This window comes from Hippocampus bargibanti, linkage group LG04, assembly GCF_051943395.1.
Source record: "Hippocampus bargibanti isolate YZ-2025 linkage group LG04, ASM5194339v1, whole genome shotgun sequence".
NCBI classification, from domain to species: domain Eukaryota; kingdom Metazoa; phylum Chordata; class Actinopteri; order Syngnathiformes; family Syngnathidae; genus Hippocampus; species Hippocampus bargibanti.
This window is the reverse complement of record NC_142737.1, coordinates 17,029,107-17,049,770: the sequence shown is the minus strand read 5'-3', so window position 1 is coordinate 17,049,770 and position 20,664 is coordinate 17,029,107. Positions and strand designations below refer to the sequence as shown.

The 20,664-nt window shown below is 41.7% G+C and overlaps 4 protein-coding genes across 8 annotated transcripts; 1 reads left to right on the top strand and 3 right to left on the bottom strand.

Annotated features, from left to right (window-relative positions):
* Nucleotides 1–2,459: 2,459 nt before the first annotated feature.
* spaw (southpaw) lies at nt 2,460–6,060 on the bottom strand. The gene is made up of 3 exons (XM_088995517.1): nt 5,772–6,060; nt 3,857–4,644; nt 2,460–3,774 (listed from the first exon to the last, which is right to left on the bottom strand). The coding sequence occupies exons 1-3, from the start codon at nt 6,025–6,027 to the stop codon at nt 3,622–3,624; spliced, it is 1,197 nt and encodes a 398-aa protein (XP_088851643.1). The 5' UTR covers nt 6,028–6,060; the 3' UTR covers nt 2,460–3,621.
* Nucleotides 6,061–6,424: 364 nt separating this feature from the next.
* On the bottom strand, nt 6,425–10,835 carry dguok (deoxyguanosine kinase). Its single transcript, XM_088994420.1, has 7 exons — nt 10,415–10,835; nt 10,196–10,305; nt 8,972–9,153; nt 8,647–8,794; nt 8,449–8,564; nt 7,204–7,303; nt 6,425–7,074 (listed from the first exon to the last, which is right to left on the bottom strand). Exons 1-7 carry the CDS (start codon nt 10,620–10,622, stop codon nt 7,048–7,050), a joined length of 891 nt encoding a protein of 296 aa, XP_088850546.1. The 5' UTR covers nt 10,623–10,835; the 3' UTR covers nt 6,425–7,047.
* Nucleotides 10,836–13,214: 2,379 nt separating this feature from the next.
* Nucleotides 13,215–16,766, bottom strand: tcn2 (transcobalamin II). Of its 3 annotated transcripts, none has more exons than XM_088994417.1 (10): nt 16,619–16,766; nt 16,298–16,365; nt 15,356–15,545; nt 15,103–15,272; nt 14,808–14,960; nt 14,434–14,636; nt 13,922–14,096; nt 13,655–13,835; nt 13,465–13,583; nt 13,215–13,374 (listed from the first exon to the last, which is right to left on the bottom strand). In XM_088994417.1, exons 2-10 carry the CDS (start codon nt 16,353–16,355, stop codon nt 13,313–13,315), a joined length of 1,311 nt encoding a protein of 436 aa, XP_088850543.1. In that variant the 5' UTR covers nt 16,356–16,365; nt 16,619–16,766; the 3' UTR covers nt 13,215–13,312. The 3 variants fall into 3 exon arrangements, with proteins under 3 accessions (XP_088850543.1, XP_088850545.1, XP_088850544.1); XM_088994419.1 differs by lacking the exon at nt 16,619–16,766 and adding an exon at nt 16,434–16,612; XM_088994418.1 differs by lacking the exon at nt 16,619–16,766 and adding an exon at nt 16,450–16,612.
* Nucleotides 16,767–16,918: 152 nt separating this feature from the next.
* Nucleotides 16,919–20,501, top strand: ccdc117 (coiled-coil domain containing 117). 3 transcript variants are annotated; one of them, XM_088994423.1, is made up of 6 exons: nt 16,919–17,049; nt 17,492–17,608; nt 17,703–17,750; nt 17,825–18,088; nt 19,473–19,613; nt 19,708–20,501. In XM_088994423.1, the coding sequence occupies exons 2-6, from the start codon at nt 17,514–17,516 to the stop codon at nt 19,931–19,933; spliced, it is 774 nt and encodes a 257-aa protein (XP_088850549.1). In that variant the 5' UTR covers nt 16,919–17,049; nt 17,492–17,513; the 3' UTR covers nt 19,934–20,501. The 3 variants fall into 3 exon arrangements, with proteins under 3 accessions (XP_088850549.1, XP_088850548.1, XP_088850547.1); XM_088994422.1 differs by having other exon boundaries at nt 16,988–17,608; XM_088994421.1 differs by having other exon boundaries at nt 16,989–17,608; nt 17,700–17,750.
* Nucleotides 20,502–20,664: the final 163 nt, after the last annotated feature.

The following is a 20,664-nucleotide window of genomic DNA, read 5'->3' as shown; positions in this document are numbered from 1 at the left end:
CATTTATTGAACAGACCACAAACCATTTTAAATAACTGGTTGAATTGCAAATCGTCACGCTCGACGGCTATTTATGATCATCCTTATTATTTAACTACAGTATATGTTTTCATGAGATACATTGTCTGAAAAGAAAGCACAGATGTTCTTTCCGGTCAACCAACAAAGTCCAAATGATACTAAAGAATGTCTCATGGTAATTTTTTAACTGGGAGGTCTCTCGTTATATCGATATTCAAGGGAGTCCGAAAAAATATCGATATAACCGGGACTATCGATATATCCGACCCTGTTTGCATGTAATTTTCTCCGTGCGTGCATAGAAATAGTATCGATATAACCGGGACTATCGATATATCCGATATCGATATAACGAGACTTTACTATATATATATTGTATGATTAATGTAAATGTAATAATAATACATTTAACTTCCAAACTTCTTTCAAAACTCTCAAGGCCACTTTACAGTCACCTATTTTTTTTTTTTGTGCGGGTGAGCAGCGGCAGCCATTCCATTTTTTTAAATTTTATCCTGTTCACAGTCGATTTTAACCGGGAATCTTAGGCAACAAGCCTGTTAAGGCCTTCTACGGGGGTCGAAATACTATCAGAAACCTTGGCTTGCATGCATCTTGTGCAATACCGTATTTTCCGGTGTAGAAGGCACAGCCAAAAAAAGCCTTGATTTTATTGAAAAGACGACGCTGCACCTTATACGCCGGTGCGCCTTATATGTGAAGTCATATTGAGCCACAAAGGTTTCGCAACTACTGTCAGCAGCCACCAACTGAATTTCAACCCCCATGGAGGAATAGTGCCAGCCTCTACAGTAGAACCTTATAATGTAGTGTGCCTTATATTTGTAAAACATTTATATATTTCTATAGTATATTTGGAAAACCTTTTTTATCTATTGAAGTTGCACCTTATAGTCCAGTGCGCCTTATACTGTACATGGTAAAGTTTGAAAATACACCGTTCACTGGGGAGTCTGCCTTATACTCCAGTGTGCCTTAAAGGACAACCGACACCTCCCGACAAGTTGTGTCCATAATTTGTAAAATCACTTCAAATGACTGAGCGTATTTGACAAAGATTCCACCGCCTACTCTTTGATTCTAGTTGACACAAATTCCCAGCAGACAAATCAGCCCATTTCCAACGGAGCTTGGGCGTCATCTTGTGCATTTTCTGGGACGCTACATTGGATTCCTGACGGCTCGATTGATACGGAAGTACAGTGAGACCTCAACTTACGAACTTAATTGATTCCCAGACAGAGTGTGTAAGGCGAAAAGTGTGTGTCTAAAAAAAAAAATCCCATAGGAAACCATTAAAATGGGAATAATCCGTTCCCGGGTTTCCATAAAATATAGTTTTTAACTAAATGAGCCTTAAAACTACACACAACATACCTTATTCTATGTACAATAAATGTGCTATTGTATTGTAATGAAAGAAATACGCTGCATTGTATCATAAAGTCACAAAGAGAGGCACATTACATGAGGACTGTAATTAAAGAAATAAACTGATGTAAAATAAAGTTTTATTTACCTTTTTGATGGTCATTGATGGCTTATGGAAGGACAGCCACCTTCCATAAAGACTGTTGGTAACTTAACCTCTGGTGTGGCTTCTCTTCTTTTTTCTTTGGAGACTCCTAATCATTTTTGCTGATTAAAAACCTCTTAATTGACACCTGTTTCTTTCTTATGAAGCTGAGGCATCACATTATCGTTCATCATGTTGATGATTGTCATAGCCAGTCTTTTGTGGATGGAACTGTTCGGTAAAAGCCTGCACATCATTCCACTTTGCCTTCTCCTCGCCCTCAGATGTTCTCGAACCATCCGTTACTGGCTTTAAAATCCTCAATAAGCGCCGAACTTCCAGGTTGGAAGTGAATTAGCCGTGCTTTCTTGCATAAAATAGCTTTACTCATGCTGTCGCCGCATAGCTGCTTTTCGTGAATCCAAATTAACAGAAGTTTTTCAACTTCTTCGATTGCCCGAGACCGTCCCTTTGAGAGCACGGAAACACCTTTTGCAACAGACGCACCTTTGATGGCTTCTCTGTTCCGGAGAATGGTAGCAATGGTTGACTTAGCATAGCCGTGCTCGGCCGCTAAATCGCACAAATGCACACCTCGTTCGTGTTTTTCAATTATCTCCTTCTCAGCGACGGTGATTTTATTTTGTGTCTTCTTGGGCTGAACATGAGCCCGTGGTGGTTTTCTTTTCAGTCCCATCATAGTAAAATTATCAGCAAAAAGCTCCAAGTAGGCGATCGACGTGTGCTGGAGCACTGTTCGTTCGTGTGCTTCCACCGAAGATCACTCCGCCAGCTGTGCTGGGTGTGTATTATGAAAATAGTACTTATAAGGTTTAATTTTCATAAATTTGATGTTCTTAAGACGAAAAGTTTGTAAGATAAGGTGTTTGTAAGTTGAGGTCTCACTGTACTTCTTTAATCGATTGCAAACATTTATGCTTTCCTCTTCAGAACTATTTGAATCATATTCATAAACTGGAAGAGCAACAAGAAAGCATCTTCTCCAAATCTGTCGCCATTGTTTTGATTCTCGAGCAGACGTCTTGGCGTGACGTCACGAACAAGGGGGCGGGACCAACTGAAACTGTGTGAGGTCATTTGACTGATGAAGTAGTTTTGGGACACTTGAAGTCATTTTTATTGGTGTTTGACTAAAAACATCAGCCTGCATGTTTTGGGTATTTTTGATGCTATAAAACGTTTTTCTGATGTCAGTTACAACAACAAAAACAAAAAAATGGTGTTGGTTGTCCTTTAAACAGTGAAAAAAAAGCGCTACTTGTTTCGTAAAATTATGCAAATTCAGTCGCTTCTCTTCATTTTGTTGCATTTATTTTGGTTACTTTGCTTAGTGTTATAGAGTTGTTAGAATTTCTTGTCCAATCAGAGATGGCCTCTGTGTTGCCATGTCGATCGACTGCGTTCAGAATCACTTGTGCTGACTGCTGCCACATCAATTTTCTTCATAATTGTAATTTTTTTGGTCAAATTGTTCTCATGGGGTCAAAATGATGGCCTACATTTATGTCTGCATTCATTCGTTCTCTGATTGGACGCCCAGAGCGGGCCGAGGTTCACCAAGCAAAAGGCATTTGCATTGATATGCACACATGAATACATTGAATCAGCAGCATCTCTGGGGGCAGTGATAGAAATGTTTTTTTGTTGTTTTTAAATAGATACATGTTTAGTTTGAACTGCTCTCGACTGTGTATAATATGGTGGCATGCTTTTGTATAGTAGTTATATATAATTTGGACATGGGTGGTGATATTAAATGGTGAATTAAGTCGGTAGAAGTCAGCTGGAACAAGCTCCAACAACACCCTCTTCACAATAACTGGTGTTGAAAATGGATGGAAAGAGGCATTATTAATAATTGCTCAAATGTGTCAGAAAATAAAAAGCACAACACTGATGTAAAAATAAATGTGGGATATTTTATGTACACAATATACAGTATAGAGTATAAATAGTAAAGAGAGAATCAAGTATTGAGTAGCACCCCGTGCGGCTAATAATGCTCATGACCCTTTTGGCCAGGGACAATGTTATTTGAGCACTCAGTGACAACCGCACTCTTCTACAATCATGTCCTCGTGATGGCGCAGGGTCAGATCGTCGTTCTCGTAGTACAACATGGACAGAGGGCCGAGGCGGGTCGGTACGCAGGACGGGCAGCTCACCCTCTCTGGGTGGTGGTATTTCAAAAGGCTCTGCGACAACAACATCAGAGAAAACGTGAGTCGGAAGCTTTGTTTGTGATCACCTTGAACCAAGCGGTCAAAATCTTCTTACTTGCATGTACGCGTGGTTGGTGGGGTTGAGGGATTCGTCCAGGGGTGTCGGGCACTCCCCCTCGCAGCGATAAGCATTGAAGCGTTTTGGATGCACGATCCACTCGTCCCAGCCGATGTGGTCAAAATCCACCCACATGTCAACTTTGCGACAAAGGGGCCGCCGCATGTGCTCCGGTGCCACGGTCGGTCCGCCACCGGCTGCCATCATGACCCTCTCCATCCTGTTCCTTTTGTGGCGACGACTTTGGCTTTCGCCGCTGTTTCGCTCCATGGTAACGTACTTGGAGTTTTCCACGGTGTGTAACAGGCTGTAGGCCAAGTGACCCTCCACAGGGAGCTCATGTTTGAGAAAGAGCACCATCATTGCACGAATGGCAGTGGAACCACTTTGCCTTCCTGGGTTCTTGATAAAAACCTTGTTTGGTATCTGCTCAAAATCCCCAGAACCACTCCCAAGGTCAGGTTCGGGTTCTGCCGAGGCCTTCGGGCCCGACAGTCTGTCTCCTTGGTAGAGCCAGTACCTCAAAAGTGCTGTGACATTAAAAACCTTCCATGAGGACTTCGTGGCAGACGTCCTGACGCTGCCCAGAAGAAGGCGTTCATCCTGGCACAACGGGCCCTTCTCACGCTCACAATTTCGAGAGTGGTACAAATCAATCACGGCCCGCTTGTGTGTGGATAAGGACGGCAATCGGATGCGCAGCTCTGCTAAATGGACTCTGTCGCTGGTTGAAATAGACGACATGTCAAAGGTAACAATCCATCTGTCGCCCGATTGATGGTAACCTGGGGAAAAAATGAATGAATGAATGACTAATACATACATACATACATACATACATACATACATACATACATACATACATACATACTGTACAGTATGTACATACATACACACACACACACATACATACTGTAGACACTGCACACACACTGCACACATACTTCACACACTGCACACATTGTACATACACACACGCACACACAGAGAATCAAATATTGAGTAACCATACATACCCACATACATAGCTACCTACCTACTGCATGCATGCGCGTGTGCACACACACACACACACACACACACACACACACACACACACACACACACACACACACACACACACACACACACACACACACACACACACACACACACACACACACACACACACACACACACACACACACACACACACACACACACACACACACACACACACACACACACACACACACACACACACACTGACATACATCCAGACTATCCATCCATCCTGTCCATCCATATATACATACATGTCCATAAACATCAAGATTTGAGTATGCCCTCTTCATCTTCACAAAATTAAGAAAAATGTCAAAATGTAATAAAGACGATTATGAAAAATATTTTAAAAAATGTGACTATGGCCATTTGTAGTACTTGCCGATGTGAAGTCACTCGTACAGTTTATACAGTTTTGTCCAAAGAACATGTTCGTTTGCCAAAATGGCACACAGTCATGTCATCCCAAAAACTTCACGTGTCTTGAATTAGTTTCCTGGTGAAGACAAAATGTGGCGGAGGAGCACTTTGGAGGTTTAGCTGACAAACAAGGCTATTGAATAAATGCTTAAAGGGCTTCCATAAGAGATGCAGCCTTGGTGACCGGACAAACCAGACCCTCGGACAAATGTCAAAACACCGCGGCCGGACGGGACAGGATGTGTATTGACCCCCCTGCGCAAGGCCGTCTGAGTGCTAATATACACACCCTCACACGTAAAATGGACAAAGTCTTTAAAGTGGAATAAACATTTTGACACTTGCTGGGCTGTAAAAGGGGAGCGGGGGCAAAGAGATCATAGATAACAACAGTCAGAGATCAGTTGGAAAAATGAGGAGCAAATAGAAAAGCATCCTGCGGACTCACCATTTGCCTTAACGCTGATGACAGAGTCTGACTGTCGAGCGGGCCGGCCGTTACCGGTGTCGACAGCCGTCGCTGACGAGACGTCGCCCGCCTTGAAAGAGCGATAGAGCTGCATCATGTACAGAGGGAACTTGCTGCGAGATTGCGGGGAAACGTTCCTTGTAGCTACGCCGCTCCCCGGGCCTGCGCGATACTCGGATGTTTGTACAGACAAAACCAGGCTAAAAAATGAGAAAAGAAGCACATAGGCAGCCATTTTCGAGTGAAACTGCAAGACCAAGTGGTGAAGGTTTCCTTCCTTCCCTTCTTCAGCCAGTCTCAGTTTGAAGTGATGCGCAGCGGAAAGAGAAGACAAGCCCCTTTATAGCAGACGGCCGCCCTTTGATGACCCCTGACCATTCCAGGCATCCCAGTGGGCCCTCCGATCACCATATCACATCAGAGACCTCCACAAACGGGGGGGGGGGGACTATTTAGCCAAGGTCATTGCCCTGTCACACCGCCCTAAACTTTTATAGTCACCCAAAAGCCTTAATTCTATGGATAAGCAGCAATCGGTTAACAATTAACACCTACGATGCCATACAGCCATTAACACCCCAATGTTAAGTAGGAGAAGACCACCAAAGTGAAAAAGAGAAAACTTTATTCAGACAAAAACATCCAGAATGTATTTGAAAGACACTCATGAATACGCAATGCAGCAAATACCTCTAAACAACCGCGACAAGTTAAAAAAAGTGAAGATATTATTGTATTACAGTGTCAACATAATATTATTACAGTGTCAAGCAGACAAATAACGAGAGCCATAATATTCCTTTACAAAAGTAATAATAATAATAATAATACATTTAATTTCTAAGCTCCTTTCATGCTCACTTTTAGCATATTTGAAATGAATCGTGGTTTGTGGATCAGTAGTTTCAGTTTATGGTGGTGTAGAGAGAATTGAGAGATTTATTTCTCATAATTGTATTGTGTATTGAAATAGGGCACATTAATAAGTGAGCATAACTATCTGTGTCAAGGCATAATTTTAATCCCTCTTGTAATTAGCATATGTCTACCTGGTGAAATGTAACAGAACAAATTACTGCAAGTAAACATTCAACTAAATATGGATGTGCTTCAAAGGTTGTGGCTTAACAGCAACTGCGATTTAGTTTCTTAAATCACTATGTCCCGGATGAACCATTGAATTTGGACCTCTGCTAACATTCGTGTTGCATGCCACTTCGGACCGGTGCATCAGCACGTGCGAATGACGCTCTCTTCATAAAGCAGTGAAGAAACCCTTCACCTGAGGAAGGATGAAAAGGATCACTCAAAATCTTGACTGCGGAGCAAACGGCTTTTCATGTCAATGAGCGCCCTCTTGTGGCGAATTTTTGCACGGCAGTAGTCATTGGAAACCTGTCATCTCACTCACCTTTGTGATCAAGTTCTCTTGTGCCGCCGAGTCACTTTCAAACTCCCCACTGACATCCAGCTCCAGCACTGGCATATTTTTCAATGACTCAAAATGGATCCTGGGAAAGGAAAGAAAGAGCCAGTGTTACACTTTTGACACAAAAAAACAACACTCTCTTACAATACGTCTGTGTAAGCTCTCAGTCGTACAGGAGTGGTCCATCGATGAAAAGGTTTCTTCAGCCGTCATCTGTACAAATTTGAAGGTGTCGCACGTTTCGCTTCTTATCCAAGAGGTTTTGTCGGCAAACTAAAATTTGCTGGTACTTTTGGCCCTATATACATATATCCCTACTGTCCAGACGTGGCGGTGCCAGACTCTGCTACGATTGGTCCCTGCTCTCAGGTTGGGGGGAGCAGAGGACTACTCGTGGTGCAGTACAGGAATTCTGCCGTCATATAGATATTCTTTACTTTTGTGTCACGCTATCAGAAAAGTCTAAATTTAACCATAGGTCAAGGATTTCAAACTAATTTTTTGCCGCGGGACACATTGTAGTTAAAGTTTCCTCTCGGGGGCCGTTATGAATTTGGAGAAGCCATTTGAACACAGGTGTCAAAGTCAAGGCCCGGGGACCAAAATTGGCCCCCCCAAATCATTCGATTTGTCCCGCGAAAGCAAATCAAACTTGTGACATTCCAAGATGCTTGCTAAAGTCCAAATCAAAATTTGAAAGTGTCCCATTTAAACCACAATAACACTCATTATTTTTTACTTCAAATTTGAAAACTAGTTATTCATTAATTTGTTGAACGCGTAACATATGGAGGGGATGAAACATTAATGCTTCCCCAAATTCATAACGGCCCTCGGAAACCATAATGATAATGTGGCCCGTGGGGAAAAAGTTGATTGATACCCTTGCATTACAATGTTTAATCCCCTCCACATATTACATATAGAGCACACAACAAATTAATGAATAACTAGTTTTCAAATTTGAAGTAATAAATAATGACTATTATTGTGGTTTACATGGGACAATTTGAAATGTTGGTTTAGACTTTAGCAAACATCATGGAATTTCACAAGTTTGATTTGCTTTCACGGGGCAATTCCAACGATGTGGGGGGCCAGATTTGGCCCCTGGCCCTTGACTTTGACACCTGAGCCGTAGTTGGTTCTAATGTTTGAAGCTTGAAATGCACTGGAGAAACCGTCATTCTAAAGTATGAAGGAGTCACATAGCACCAGTTCACTCACTCTGTTGTTTTCTCCACCAGCCACCTTTCATGCTGTTCATGTAATTTATGCAGATAGTCCAGCTCCAAAGACTTCTCCTCTGGCCTCCCTCGCCCATGCAGGCGCTCCATGCATTTCTGATAAATACAAGTGTGTCAGGAATGAACCGCTGTCAACAACGCAAACCCGATATCGTCAATGGCAAGAGTTTGTGCAGACCTCAGGAGGTGCTTTGAGATAGATGATGCCATCTAGCGCCACCCGGTGTCCAAACTCATCCACGAGCAGTGAGTGCCAGTCCTGGTAGACTTCCCACTCTGTCGAGTTGATACAACCCAGTTCATACATGTTCAGGGCAAAAACGTATCTGGGGAGGATAAGCACGAGAGACAACATTTTAAAGTGGCCCAGAGATGAATAAAAACAGGTAGATTTTGCTGCTTAATTCATTAAACAGACGGGATTAGATGATGAAATAAACTCACATCGTGACCACCTGAGATGGCTCCACAACTCCTCGGGCGTAATCAAGCATCTGACTAACCTGTCGCTGTAGATGGAACGCTCGTAAATCTGCACTGGTGGTCCTTCTGATTGGAGTGGGCGCGCAGGTGGAGGTTGAAGCTGCATTTGGAAGCGGCTCATGCACGCATACGTCTGGAAGGTGTACGACCAGCGTTGAGGATCCTGGTACATCATCTCCAGCAGATTGCTCACAGTCTTCTCCTGTGCAGGAGCAGAAGAGATTGCACAAATAATCACACATTTTAACTTTGCGCCACAATATTACGTCCTCCCACATATTTTGACACAGATCAACCATTTCAACAACATTTTAAACAAACGTATAAAATATAGGAGCATACCCTAATATGTACATTTGTAAGAAAAGAGAAAGAAAGACAACTGACACGAACAACTGCAGTAAAACATTCAACAAATGCAACAAGAATTCTGCAGTCAACCCAATCTTTGGTGACAATTTACACGCTTACACGGTACATCTATTCATATAAGAGGATAAAGTGGAAGCTTTTGCATTCCTATACCTACAATCTCTGGTTCATCATCAATAAATCTAAGGCTCTTCATCATTTTCAAAGATTGTTACCATCCATTTTCCGATCCACTTATCCTCACATGGGTTGTGGCTATCACATGGGTTGTGGCAGCCTTCTCCGGGCAGTGGGCGGGGGACACCCTGAACTGGTTGCCAGCCAATCGCAGCGTACACAGGGACAAAAAAAACATTCTCACAATCATCCCTTGGGACAATTTAGAGTGGTGCATGGATCTGCCATGCCACCTTTTTCGAATGTGAAAGGAAACCGGGGAGCACTCAGAGAAAAGCCACACAGGAAGGCTCAAGCCAGAACCGAACATTGCTCCTCTGCACTGTGATGGCGCTGTGCTAACCAGTTGCCCACCCTGTTGCACAGTTACTATGATATATAATCTAAAACTATAGAAAATGTTTAAGTTACTACAGGTAGTACAATTCGATAGCCGTTCATATCATATTTATATTTTTTTTGTTAGGTATCATACACGGTTAGACTCATAGTATACTATTAGACTTAACTGTAAGAGTTAATATACTACTTCAAATTTGTACAGATGACGACTGAAGAAACCTTTTCATCGATGGACCACTCCTGTACGACTGAGAGTTTACACAGTCTAATTCTAAAGCAGTTCGGTTCAGTGTTAGTCCGACCGAATTACACGGAATATATATTTTTTTGTAACATGTATATACACTGCACACCTTTGAGGTCCCGCTGACAATATTCTGCCATTTGCTGACAGGTTCGGAAACCACCTCCCAGTCTGGACACGCTTCTCTCAGGATTCTTGAAAATGTTGACTTTCCAACAGCTAAGATTTCAAAACACACAGGAACTCATTCAACTTTGAAAGGCGCTTGTAAATTAAATGTATTATTATCATTAGGAACTCTTAGGGTGGCTAACACAATATATCTTACCAATGTTGCCCTCAATAGAAACCCTCTTCAGTCCATCCTGATTTGAAGCTGCTGCACTTGACAATGTTCTTTTCGCCATGGTATCTCGAGTAACTATTTGAAGAAATTTGTCACGAGTCTCGGACCGTCTCGGGGGCTGTAAGACACGTGCCTGCGGGTTTGATTTGAAAACCCGACGAAGGATAAAGCATCGGTGCAGGAAAATCATTGCGCGAGGTGGCAATTACACGAATGTCAACTACTGTTTTGTCGTTCTCGCGCGATGAGACATTTATCATTCATGCTTATTACAAGAAAGTTTATCATCATCTACTGAGCTCAACCAATCGGAATGTGAATTTAAACCGTAGCAGCACAAGTATCGCTGGGTTTTATAATGTGTGGTTATTGGAGTAGCTTTCGAAACGAGGGAAGGATTGAATGACAAGACTGCCCCGGAAGAGATTACGTTCACCAGCCATAAAAAAATTTCAAAATAAAAATTAAACATCGTAACGACACATTAAAATCGCAGAAGCGTACTTGAAGTTAAAACCATCGCGCCCTCTTCCACAATTACCAACCTCCCGTTTGGCTCGCGGCTTCCGTTGTCATCATCTGTACGTTTTCTTTTCCCCATATAATTTTGAAATGGTTGAAAAAAATGCAGCAGCCAGGTGAACAAACGGCCACCACAGAGCGTCCTTCAAAAATAGAATCCCCAAGTCTTGGGACGTCCATAAGTGCTCTCCATACTTTTTAAATTTATACATGAACTTTTGCAGAATGGTAAAATGTACCCATTAGTAAGAACATGGGCAAACTACGGCCCGCGGGCCACATACGGCCCGTTAGGCTTTTTAATCCGGCCCGCCGAATTTTCCCAAATTATAGTACAAAGAGTGTCTCAAACTCATGACAAAAAGTGAACGAACAACAGGGCAGATAACTGAAAAGTTGCCTGGCCCATTTTTCGCAACTTGAAGCACAATGAGACAAGAAATCACATTAAAAAACATTGTCCCAAAGTACAAAGTTTTTTTAAAATCAAGAATGTACCTAATACAAATGCTACCTTGCTTAATTTACGGGAAATGTGCATGGCTGTAGATTTTGCTGCAGTAGTCGACTCTCATTGTGGTGCACAATGCAACGTTTGCATTGCTTCCTACGAGCCACTAAGCCCCTTTCATAAGTCTCACGTACACTTTACAGTCACGGTTTAATGTAAATTTACGTTTTGTAGCGTCACATATGTTGTTAGCTTCTTTTGAATCTTTCTTCTGGGCTGAGGTTCTGTGCATCTATTTTGGAAAACGACATGCAATTGCACGACTTTATAACGCTTGCGAAAGTCCGGAAGAAAGAAGCAGGCTTCTGATTGGCTGCCGTGCCGAGTATGCAAATTTCAACTGCAGGTAGCGTACGTCTGTGTGCTCGGCGACGGTACACGTGTATTGTTTGTGCGTGAGGGCGAGGGCGTCAGTGGAGTTTGTTGAGCGCGCCGTCAGGACAAACCATCTATGATTTGGCGGAATTTAACACAAGTAGGTATTATTGAGCCTGAATATTTCGTTGTGTAATAATATGTTTTGAATGTTGAAAGTGATTCCATTTTTCAATAAATGTTGATTTCTTTAACTTTGCCCCTTCGATGGAAACTTATTAAAAACAGACGCAATATTGATAAATCACAGTGCATTCCCTTTCCTCCTCCAAGTATCTGCGAAATACGTAGTATGTAAACGCCATATTCCTTGAGCCAAATTTATTAATTGATCAGGGATATTTTTTCACATTTGAAAGACAGTTAATGAATTGGGTTGTAGTGTTCTTACTGTGCTATGAGGTTTGTACATACTACATTTAAAGGACAACCGGCACCATTTTTTGTTTTTGTTTCCCACTGACATCAGAAAAACGTTTTATAGCATCTAAGATACCCAAATAAGGCAGGCTGATATTTTTACTTAAATGAAAAACACCAATAAAAATGACTTCAAAATGAATCCGGAAATAGTCAGTTTCAGAAGGTCCCGCCCTCTTGTTCGTGACGTCACGCCAAGACGTCTTGCCTTTGATCGAGAATCAAAACAATGTTTTCTTGTTACTCATCCAGTTATGAATATGATTCAAATAGTTCTGAAGAGGAAAGCATAAATGTTTGCAATTGATTCAAAGAGTCCTCCCATATCAATTTGAGCCGCCAATGACAGCAATGTAGCACCCAGAAAATGCAGAAGATTGCGCCCAAGCTCCATTGGAAATGGACTGATTTGTCAGCTGGGAATTTGTGTCAGCGAATATCAAATAGTTGTCTTGGTGCAACACACAACGATTCACCATCGCGTTATTTATGTGTTTTCCTTCTAATTTTGCCATCAACACGAAGTTTTCAGACCAAACAAAGTACCCAAAATGCATTGTATGTCGCTTTCTCAGTCAGGGGCGGAGCAAACGTGACATCACATGGAGATCATCATCAACTCGAAAACAAGACTTCATGAATATTCAGCGCAAGTCTTAAAACGTAAACTATAGCTATATGCTGTGGATTTATCAGCCTGTGGAAACGGGCTGATTCATTCCTCACAACAGCGGTGGCCATTTTTGGGTGTGACATTCACCCCCGCCAGTTTGCCTCAAAAACACGGAATCTTTGTAAAATACGCTCAGTCGAAGTCATTTGAAGTGATTTTATAAATTATGGACATAACTTGCTCCTCGCCCGGCCCCTCTGTCAAATTTTTTTGCCCACCCCTGCATTAGTAGCACACCTGTCAATTTCAATGCAATTCAATAATACACAGGAACCATCAGAAACTTTTAAACACTTATGCAATTTACATATGATTCTAGTGGAAGAAAATCAAAATTGTTTTGGTTCCAAACTGATCACTCATGATGCATTAATAGCCATTAATAGCTTGTGTTTTTGAGGGTGATCTTTTGGTCCACTTTCAATTTGAAATCGTTGATACCTGAAACACACAAACAGCAAATATTAGAGAAAAATATTTTCTTTGCTTATGTGTTGTGTGACTGTACACCAGATGTGTGTTTCTTTTCACCTTCAGTGAGAGCGGTGCCATCAGAGGCGAGGTGCCAGTATCTGCGATCACCCTGTCTGGCCCGCTCTCCATTCACCACACTTAAGAACGGTCCCCACAGGCTTGACTCTGTCTCAAACCTGCTCCACATAGCATTTAATATTATTTCGAGAATACATAGTAATAAGTCACACAGAATTAAAAGACTCACGTGAAGCCAATATTTTTTCCATTAAGGAGGTTCAGGGCCTCCAACAGAGAGCTTCCCTTGGGCACATCCAGTGAATACAGACTGGATGTCTCACCTGATGTCACCACTTCCACAATCACCGCCACCTTTGTTTTACTGGGCAACATGGTCACAGGGTCGGTGGTCTCAAGAGCCAACGTGTCTGTATGTAGGGAAAAAGTGAGAATGTAAACTGTATCTTAAAATAATAAATAAACCACAGATGTAAAAGAATTGCAAAAGACATACTGTCTTCGTTGATGCAGTTCTTGGTTTGAACAGTCAAATAGGATTTCTGCTGCAGAGCTGGCAGTGTCTGAGATATGGCCATGGTGTTGTGGTATTTGTTGCCTCTGGCATCTCTCCTCATGGCTTCCATTGAAGCGGCACATTCTGACACTGGGGTGCCCATTGCTATTAAAGCCTGAACACAACATTTGAGATGATTTGGGCTTTGGATGGTGCGTAAAAAGGAAACAGCACCTCCAAGGTTGAATACAATCTGGTTAAGTGGCACCTATTTTTGATGAAATTTGTTCTTGTAACATCATGAGCTTGAGCCTACAATACCATTTGACTTTGGGAAAGAGGCAGGGTACCGTTTACCATGGCCTTGAAAGCAGACAGAGTACAAGTAATCCTACGAATGTGAATTTCGAATGTGGAGAAAATCCACACAAGCCCTCACTAAACATGCCCTCATACACAACCCATACTTTGGCTCGTTCAATGAAAAAAACTAATAATAAAAAGGTACATACTTGTACGGCGAGGCCAGTGCTGAACTCATTGCCTATATGACCATCAGGCCTTTGTGACACCAACAGCTTTTGTTTAATGTTGGTCAGGGCTGTGTCAAGCTCAGCAGCATTGTGTATAGTGCAACTGGATTTCTTTGCACTACAAAAAGAAGTCTCTGAATTTTTCACACATTGGAAGGCCATTGCAGCCATGGCATATGTATCTAAAAGAGAAACAGAGATGTATGATGGAATTATCATAACTAAGGCTATCTGCACTTTATATGGACTTGATAGTATTTCTCTGAAATATGTGTGATTCACATTTTTTAATGATCAATTTCACCCAGTACAAGCATGAAATGTCAACAGACCTCCAAAATAGGTTCACCCACCAATGCTCACACTGTCTCCATGTGTGAAGTGCTCATGTTCAACTGCCTTGATGAGTTTGTTGACGACGTGGTTGTTGACCCTGACGCCGCTCACGCAGATAGCAAGCACGCCCAATGAATACTGGTAATAGTTGGTCAAAGGACGTTTGCTGACTGTATCGGGAAAGATGGAAAAAAAAATGGTTTAACTACTTTAGACAAAGACATACATTGCAGAAAATATGAAGAGCTAATGGGTAGATATAATTTGCCAGTTGAATGGCGTTTTAAAACAAAAAAAAAAATGTGAGCAAACATGTAATGTATTCTTTCTCTTGTTCCATCTGTTTCTTGAGGTGTGTCAGCAGAGTCTCATTCTTGTCATCTACTGTGAAGGTGACTGTGTTGAGGTCAAAGCAAGACGACTTCAATGCCAGGGTGTACAACGCCAAGCGACCAACCAGAGGTTGGTTGCCAGTGAGGAAGCTTAAAAACATAGAAGTCACGACGTGCCATGATTAGGAAGACATTTTGATTGCATGCTCACATTTCACATCAATTCAAATTACCTTTGAATGTCATTGTGCAAATGACTTGTCAGTCTATTTAAATGCTCGCCCTCTTTTAAAATGTTGTGGAATTCTGATAGCCGTAATGCCAAGTGGACACTGGGGTTAGGAAGTCCTTCCCGGTCGTCCAGGGAGCGGAGAAGATCTTTATTTAGTGAAAGCAGCAGCTCATGGTTGGATCTGGGAGTATCTGGGTTAAAAATACAGCAAATGTCGCAACGTTCATAAAAGCGGCTCAGAACCTGCAGCTTGCTGACATCGACATATATGCGGCACAGATGCAATTGCAAACTCAGCAATGCAGTAACACTATGGCTCAACGAAGACATGAGAATTGAATGAGAAGGGGGATATTAAGGCTTCATATACATCACAGCCTAATTTCTTAACTAAAATTTAAGACACTGGGGCAGCTCTACACAAGTACAAATAACGGCTACAACAGCAAAGAACTGTATAAAAAAATCTTACATTTTTACTAAGACTCAAAATTAACATAATTCAATAATTCTGCTCTTGGATAGACCTCAGATTGTTCAAGAGCTCAAATTGCAGCTAGTTTCACAAGTACAACAAATGTTTGGACATACCATCTATTGTATTCATGAATTAAAAAAATCTAAACTTTGGGACGAGTTGTGGTTTTTTTATTATTATTATTATTATTATTATTATTATTATTATTACATTTGGCTATGTGCTGTAGGCTTTACCGAACGTCAAATACGCATTTGTTCAAAGATTGAGAAACAATTGGCAATTGCAAAATGGGGGAACAACCAAAACAATGTGTCACGTTTGTTTTTGACCTAGATTCTTCCGCAAATTCACAAGCCCACAGCAAAATACGGTCAAGTTTTGATTGTCTTTTAAAAATATATACATTTCAAATCATATACATGTCACTTTTGAATGATGGTGTATATAGAACACGTCACTTACCACAAGGTAAACTGGAGGTCGAAGCCAGTAGCCCGAAAACAATAACTAAATGATACATCCTGGACTACCTTAAAAAATACAATAAACGACATGAACAATAATATGCAACAGTATTCGAATAAAAAAACAAACGCACATAAGTGTTCATCTACCGGGGAGAAAACGATATCCGTTCAATTATCAATCAGACCTCATTAACTCTCCACGAACGGCTGACATACAAACAACATATTGATGGCGTCACGCAAATGTCGCCTGTAGCCAAAAGGTTACTTTTGTCAAACGTTTGTAAGCGTTTGACAATCCCGAGTCACGCGTTACCTCCGAAAAGCGGCAATCCAGAGTAAAGCGTCAAGTTAGGAAATTCGGTTTTATGATGAGCTCCACAATGTCACGTGACCTGCACTTTGAGATAAAAGAGGAGCAACTCGACACAGTCATCCGATACTTGGGCCAAACGGTCTTGTTTAAACGTTCTTCAAAGTTTTGACATGTCTCACACACGGTGTTAGTGTTTAATGCGGAGCGGTAACGCAGGATCAACTCTGGGCGTGTTGACGTACGACATGTTTTGCTCAGGTCCCTTCGCCACCAACTACAACTCCCGTCATTCTTTGCGCCGTTTCCAGAAACTCGTCGACTCTTCCGGCGCATCTGGCATCCGTGCTATGTCCAACAAGCAGTAAGTTTACTATTCGCTGCGGGGACCACCAGACACTGGACGTTGCTTGCAAGCGTGTTCAGTTTAATAGGTTAGTAACGTTGCTCACGTTTATTGGTTCATTTCCTTTTATTGATGCTATGTTCATCGTAACGCAGACGAGCTAGCAAAAAAGAACACATCAACGCTGCAGAAAGGGGAAGTTGGTTGCACCTGGTCGTCCGCCAAATATCTTAATTTAGCGGGATGATGTTATGGTTTGTGACATGTTATAATGGTCACAACAACAGATAGTTGTCCAGATATTCTTAGCGGTATTGTTTAAATGCACATCGGGTAGACAGAGAGTTTGCCCAGTCTGGATAGATCGGACTAGTTTAGCAACATTCAAGTACTTTAAAGTGCTCAGTAATAAGAAGACAGTTCCGCCGATCAAAACTGTTTGTAGTTATCTTTTCACATTTCACCTACATTTTTAAATGCTATTTTTGATGATTGGACCATATCATGAATCATTTGGCACCCACAACCAGCCAGGCGGGTTTTCTACCAAGTATGTACATGTTTTCGGGGTCCACAAGCCTGCCCGAATTGGATCTTGGAACTCCAACTACGTCTGGCCATTTACCAAGAGGAATGCTGCCAAATAGGTAAAAATGTATTTCATTCCTTGCATACAACATTCCCAACAGTTTAGTGCCAACTTGTGATGATGTGTGCAATATATGTCCTCTGTCACAGCAGTTGGGAGACAAGGTGCCTCAGGAAGCACAGGAGGAGAGTTGATTATGAGTATGTATAAGACAGGCTTAGTTATCATAGTCTGTTACATTTCCCCCCTAAATACCTTTTTCCTATTTTCTCAGTGGATGTCTTGCTAAAAGGAGGAGATTAACAGCGGAAACAGAGTTGGACATTTCGCACGTCCCCAGGAGACCTGAATGGCCAGCTCCAAATAATTGTCCTCCTTTGTGTACCCAACAAACCACACATGGTCCACCACAGCATTGCCCAGCCCCTCCCACCCTGACTCCAGTGTTGTCCTCCTCTTCCCCATCCCGACCTGAAACGGAGAGCTCCTGCATGGAGATCGAGGCAGCACAGAGGAGACTTCAGGAGATTGAAAACAGGTATGCACGCAGCAACATAGCAGGGAAAATGTGTACTTGAGATGTATTTGCATTTACAGACGTGTACATAATAAGAACAAAACAGCAAAAGCCTATACGAGCACTGATATATAATGTGTTGTATACTAAAGGAAATATTTTAGAATCATTTATAATAATACATTTCATTTATAAGTGCCTTTCGAAACTCAAGGAATTTGGGTGCATGTATTAGTAATCATCAGTATTTTTTCATGAAAAAAATGTATTTACTTTGGTCAACAAAAGCATGATGTGAAAAGTTGATGTCTTTACATCTGAGTAGACATGGCTGCTGGACATGACAAGTGCTAGTTAGCATACCCTGTGCTTTTTTTGTCTTTTTGGATCCTGCAATAGCACCGCACATTCTGCAGTTTCCCACTTTCCAAACTCATGGCATGAAATAAGTTATTGTTGCCAAATGTGCATGATTAAAGACCCAGAATAGTTTTGTCCTTGAGAGTAGGTTAAAATTGTACATTTATATTTGAAAAAAAAAACAACAACAACAAAGGAGCTAAAAAAAAAAATCTAAGTTGCCATAAGGTGTAAGATTTTGAGGAAGAAAATAATTCTATGCCATTTTGTAATAAGGTGTACATAATATGCAAAAGTTAATCAGAATCGTCTTTATTGCCAAGTATGTAGAACACATAAGGTATTTGTTTCCGGTCGAACACAATGCACTACTATCATCAGCAAAAAAAAAAAAAAAAAAAAAAAATAGGACTGTGAATTCAAATTAGATGTACTATTAACTACTGTGGTGGGTCCCCCCCAACACTCCAAGTTAGTGGTTACACATTTGAAAAGTTAAAGTATTACACAAGAACATCATTCAAGGCCTTTTCACACTGCAAACCACATTTGACCTCACCCAGCACCGATCAATCGATAGAGTGGTGACAAATTATTAAGATGTGCAGGTAAAACAGCAGAGAGAAAATGGAACAAAATCATTCGTGTTTCAGTGTGGTCATCGCTGGAAAACTCGACAAGTGTCGTACCGGAACGTGGTTAAGAGACAGACGGAGATCTACACCCATTTGATGATAATATTTTCTGCTGATAAAATTTTGCATTGCCACACTTCACCGAAATCATGGCTCCTGTATATTAGTTTGAGCAATACTGGGGATTTCTGTTGTAATAATGATGAATACACTTTACCAAGCTGCGGCCTAATTTACATGTAAACCAGCAAGAAAATGCAAAAGGCTACTTCCTGTTTAGTTGCTTAGCAAATGTGACAAACTTGGGCAAGTTTGCATAAGTACCCCTTCCCCCTCCAACCCTAAGCAGAGTGCCTTAAAATCCAAGCACTGCATGTACAGCGTATTAAGACTGACCTATCATTGAGCAGAATAACGTTGGAGGACGATGACGAGGATCTGGATGTGGAGCCAGTACAACGAAGGCCGGTGTTGGTCATCTCGGACAGTTTGAAGGAAGGCCTGCAACGAGGCTTCAGTGATATCCTGCCACACACAGTCGCCCAATCTGTGTATGTTCTCCTCTGCTTGATTTAAATCTCAAAGGAGCAAACGCTCGCTAGATATTTCCATTTGCCACTGACTCCCGCCCCTCCGTATGTTTAGGAGCCATTCCTGCATGGAGTTGGTGTTGTGGCGGCCACCCGAAGACCCCTTCTGCCGTAGACTAAAAGGCTCCTTACAGAAACAGAAGAAACAACAGACTCTTTTGCCACAGACTCCCACTCCATGTCCCTCGCCCACCCCGCACGTCCCCCAGGCCGACACACACTGTCCTCTTCATAACTTTCCTGTCGCAGAAAGCTGTGGAGAGGAGGACATGGAAATGTAAGAAAGTATAAGATTTCTCCTGCTCAAGGGCTTGACTGGCCACTTAAATTGTTGCAATCGTCCACTGTTTTGGTGACATTTGGCGTCTTGATTATAAGTGCAGATAACTGTCACGATGCCTTGTTTGCATTTCATACAGTTTATGTCAGGGTAGCATTCGCCCAAGTCTGGTAAACATGACACGCTTTGGAGCTGTTTTGACTTAATCGCCTGTGAGCAGCCTCTGATTTTTGACATCAGGAATTGGAATGTGATTCCTCTGTTCAATAAATGCCAACAATGTGCATGACTTTGTATAAAAGCTGGATTTGTTGTGATTGGAGGATCAGATTTGCCTTTTGTTTTGCAACTATCTGAAGTGGGCTTTGAAGAATTTTGAAAATCCTGGAAATGTTTTATTTTTTTCCCTGCATGTTTGCAGCAGTATTCCAGTGAGACATGTTGACTCAATGTTTTTTTTAAATAAAGATGTTCTTCATTCTTTATCGAAAAACCTCCTTTGGCACTATTGACACCAATCCTTTGTTGCTGTGAAATGTAAATTTCTCCACTGCGAGACAAATAAAGGTACATCCAATCCCGATTCTGGTATTAAACTCGCCCAGTACGAAAACTGGATCTAAGTTACATATTGTGTGTGCCCTTGTACCATTTGGCCTTTGCATGTGGCATCGTAACATTATGCAACATTTATGACCATGTAAGCGAATCCCAGAAAAAATTGTTTTATGA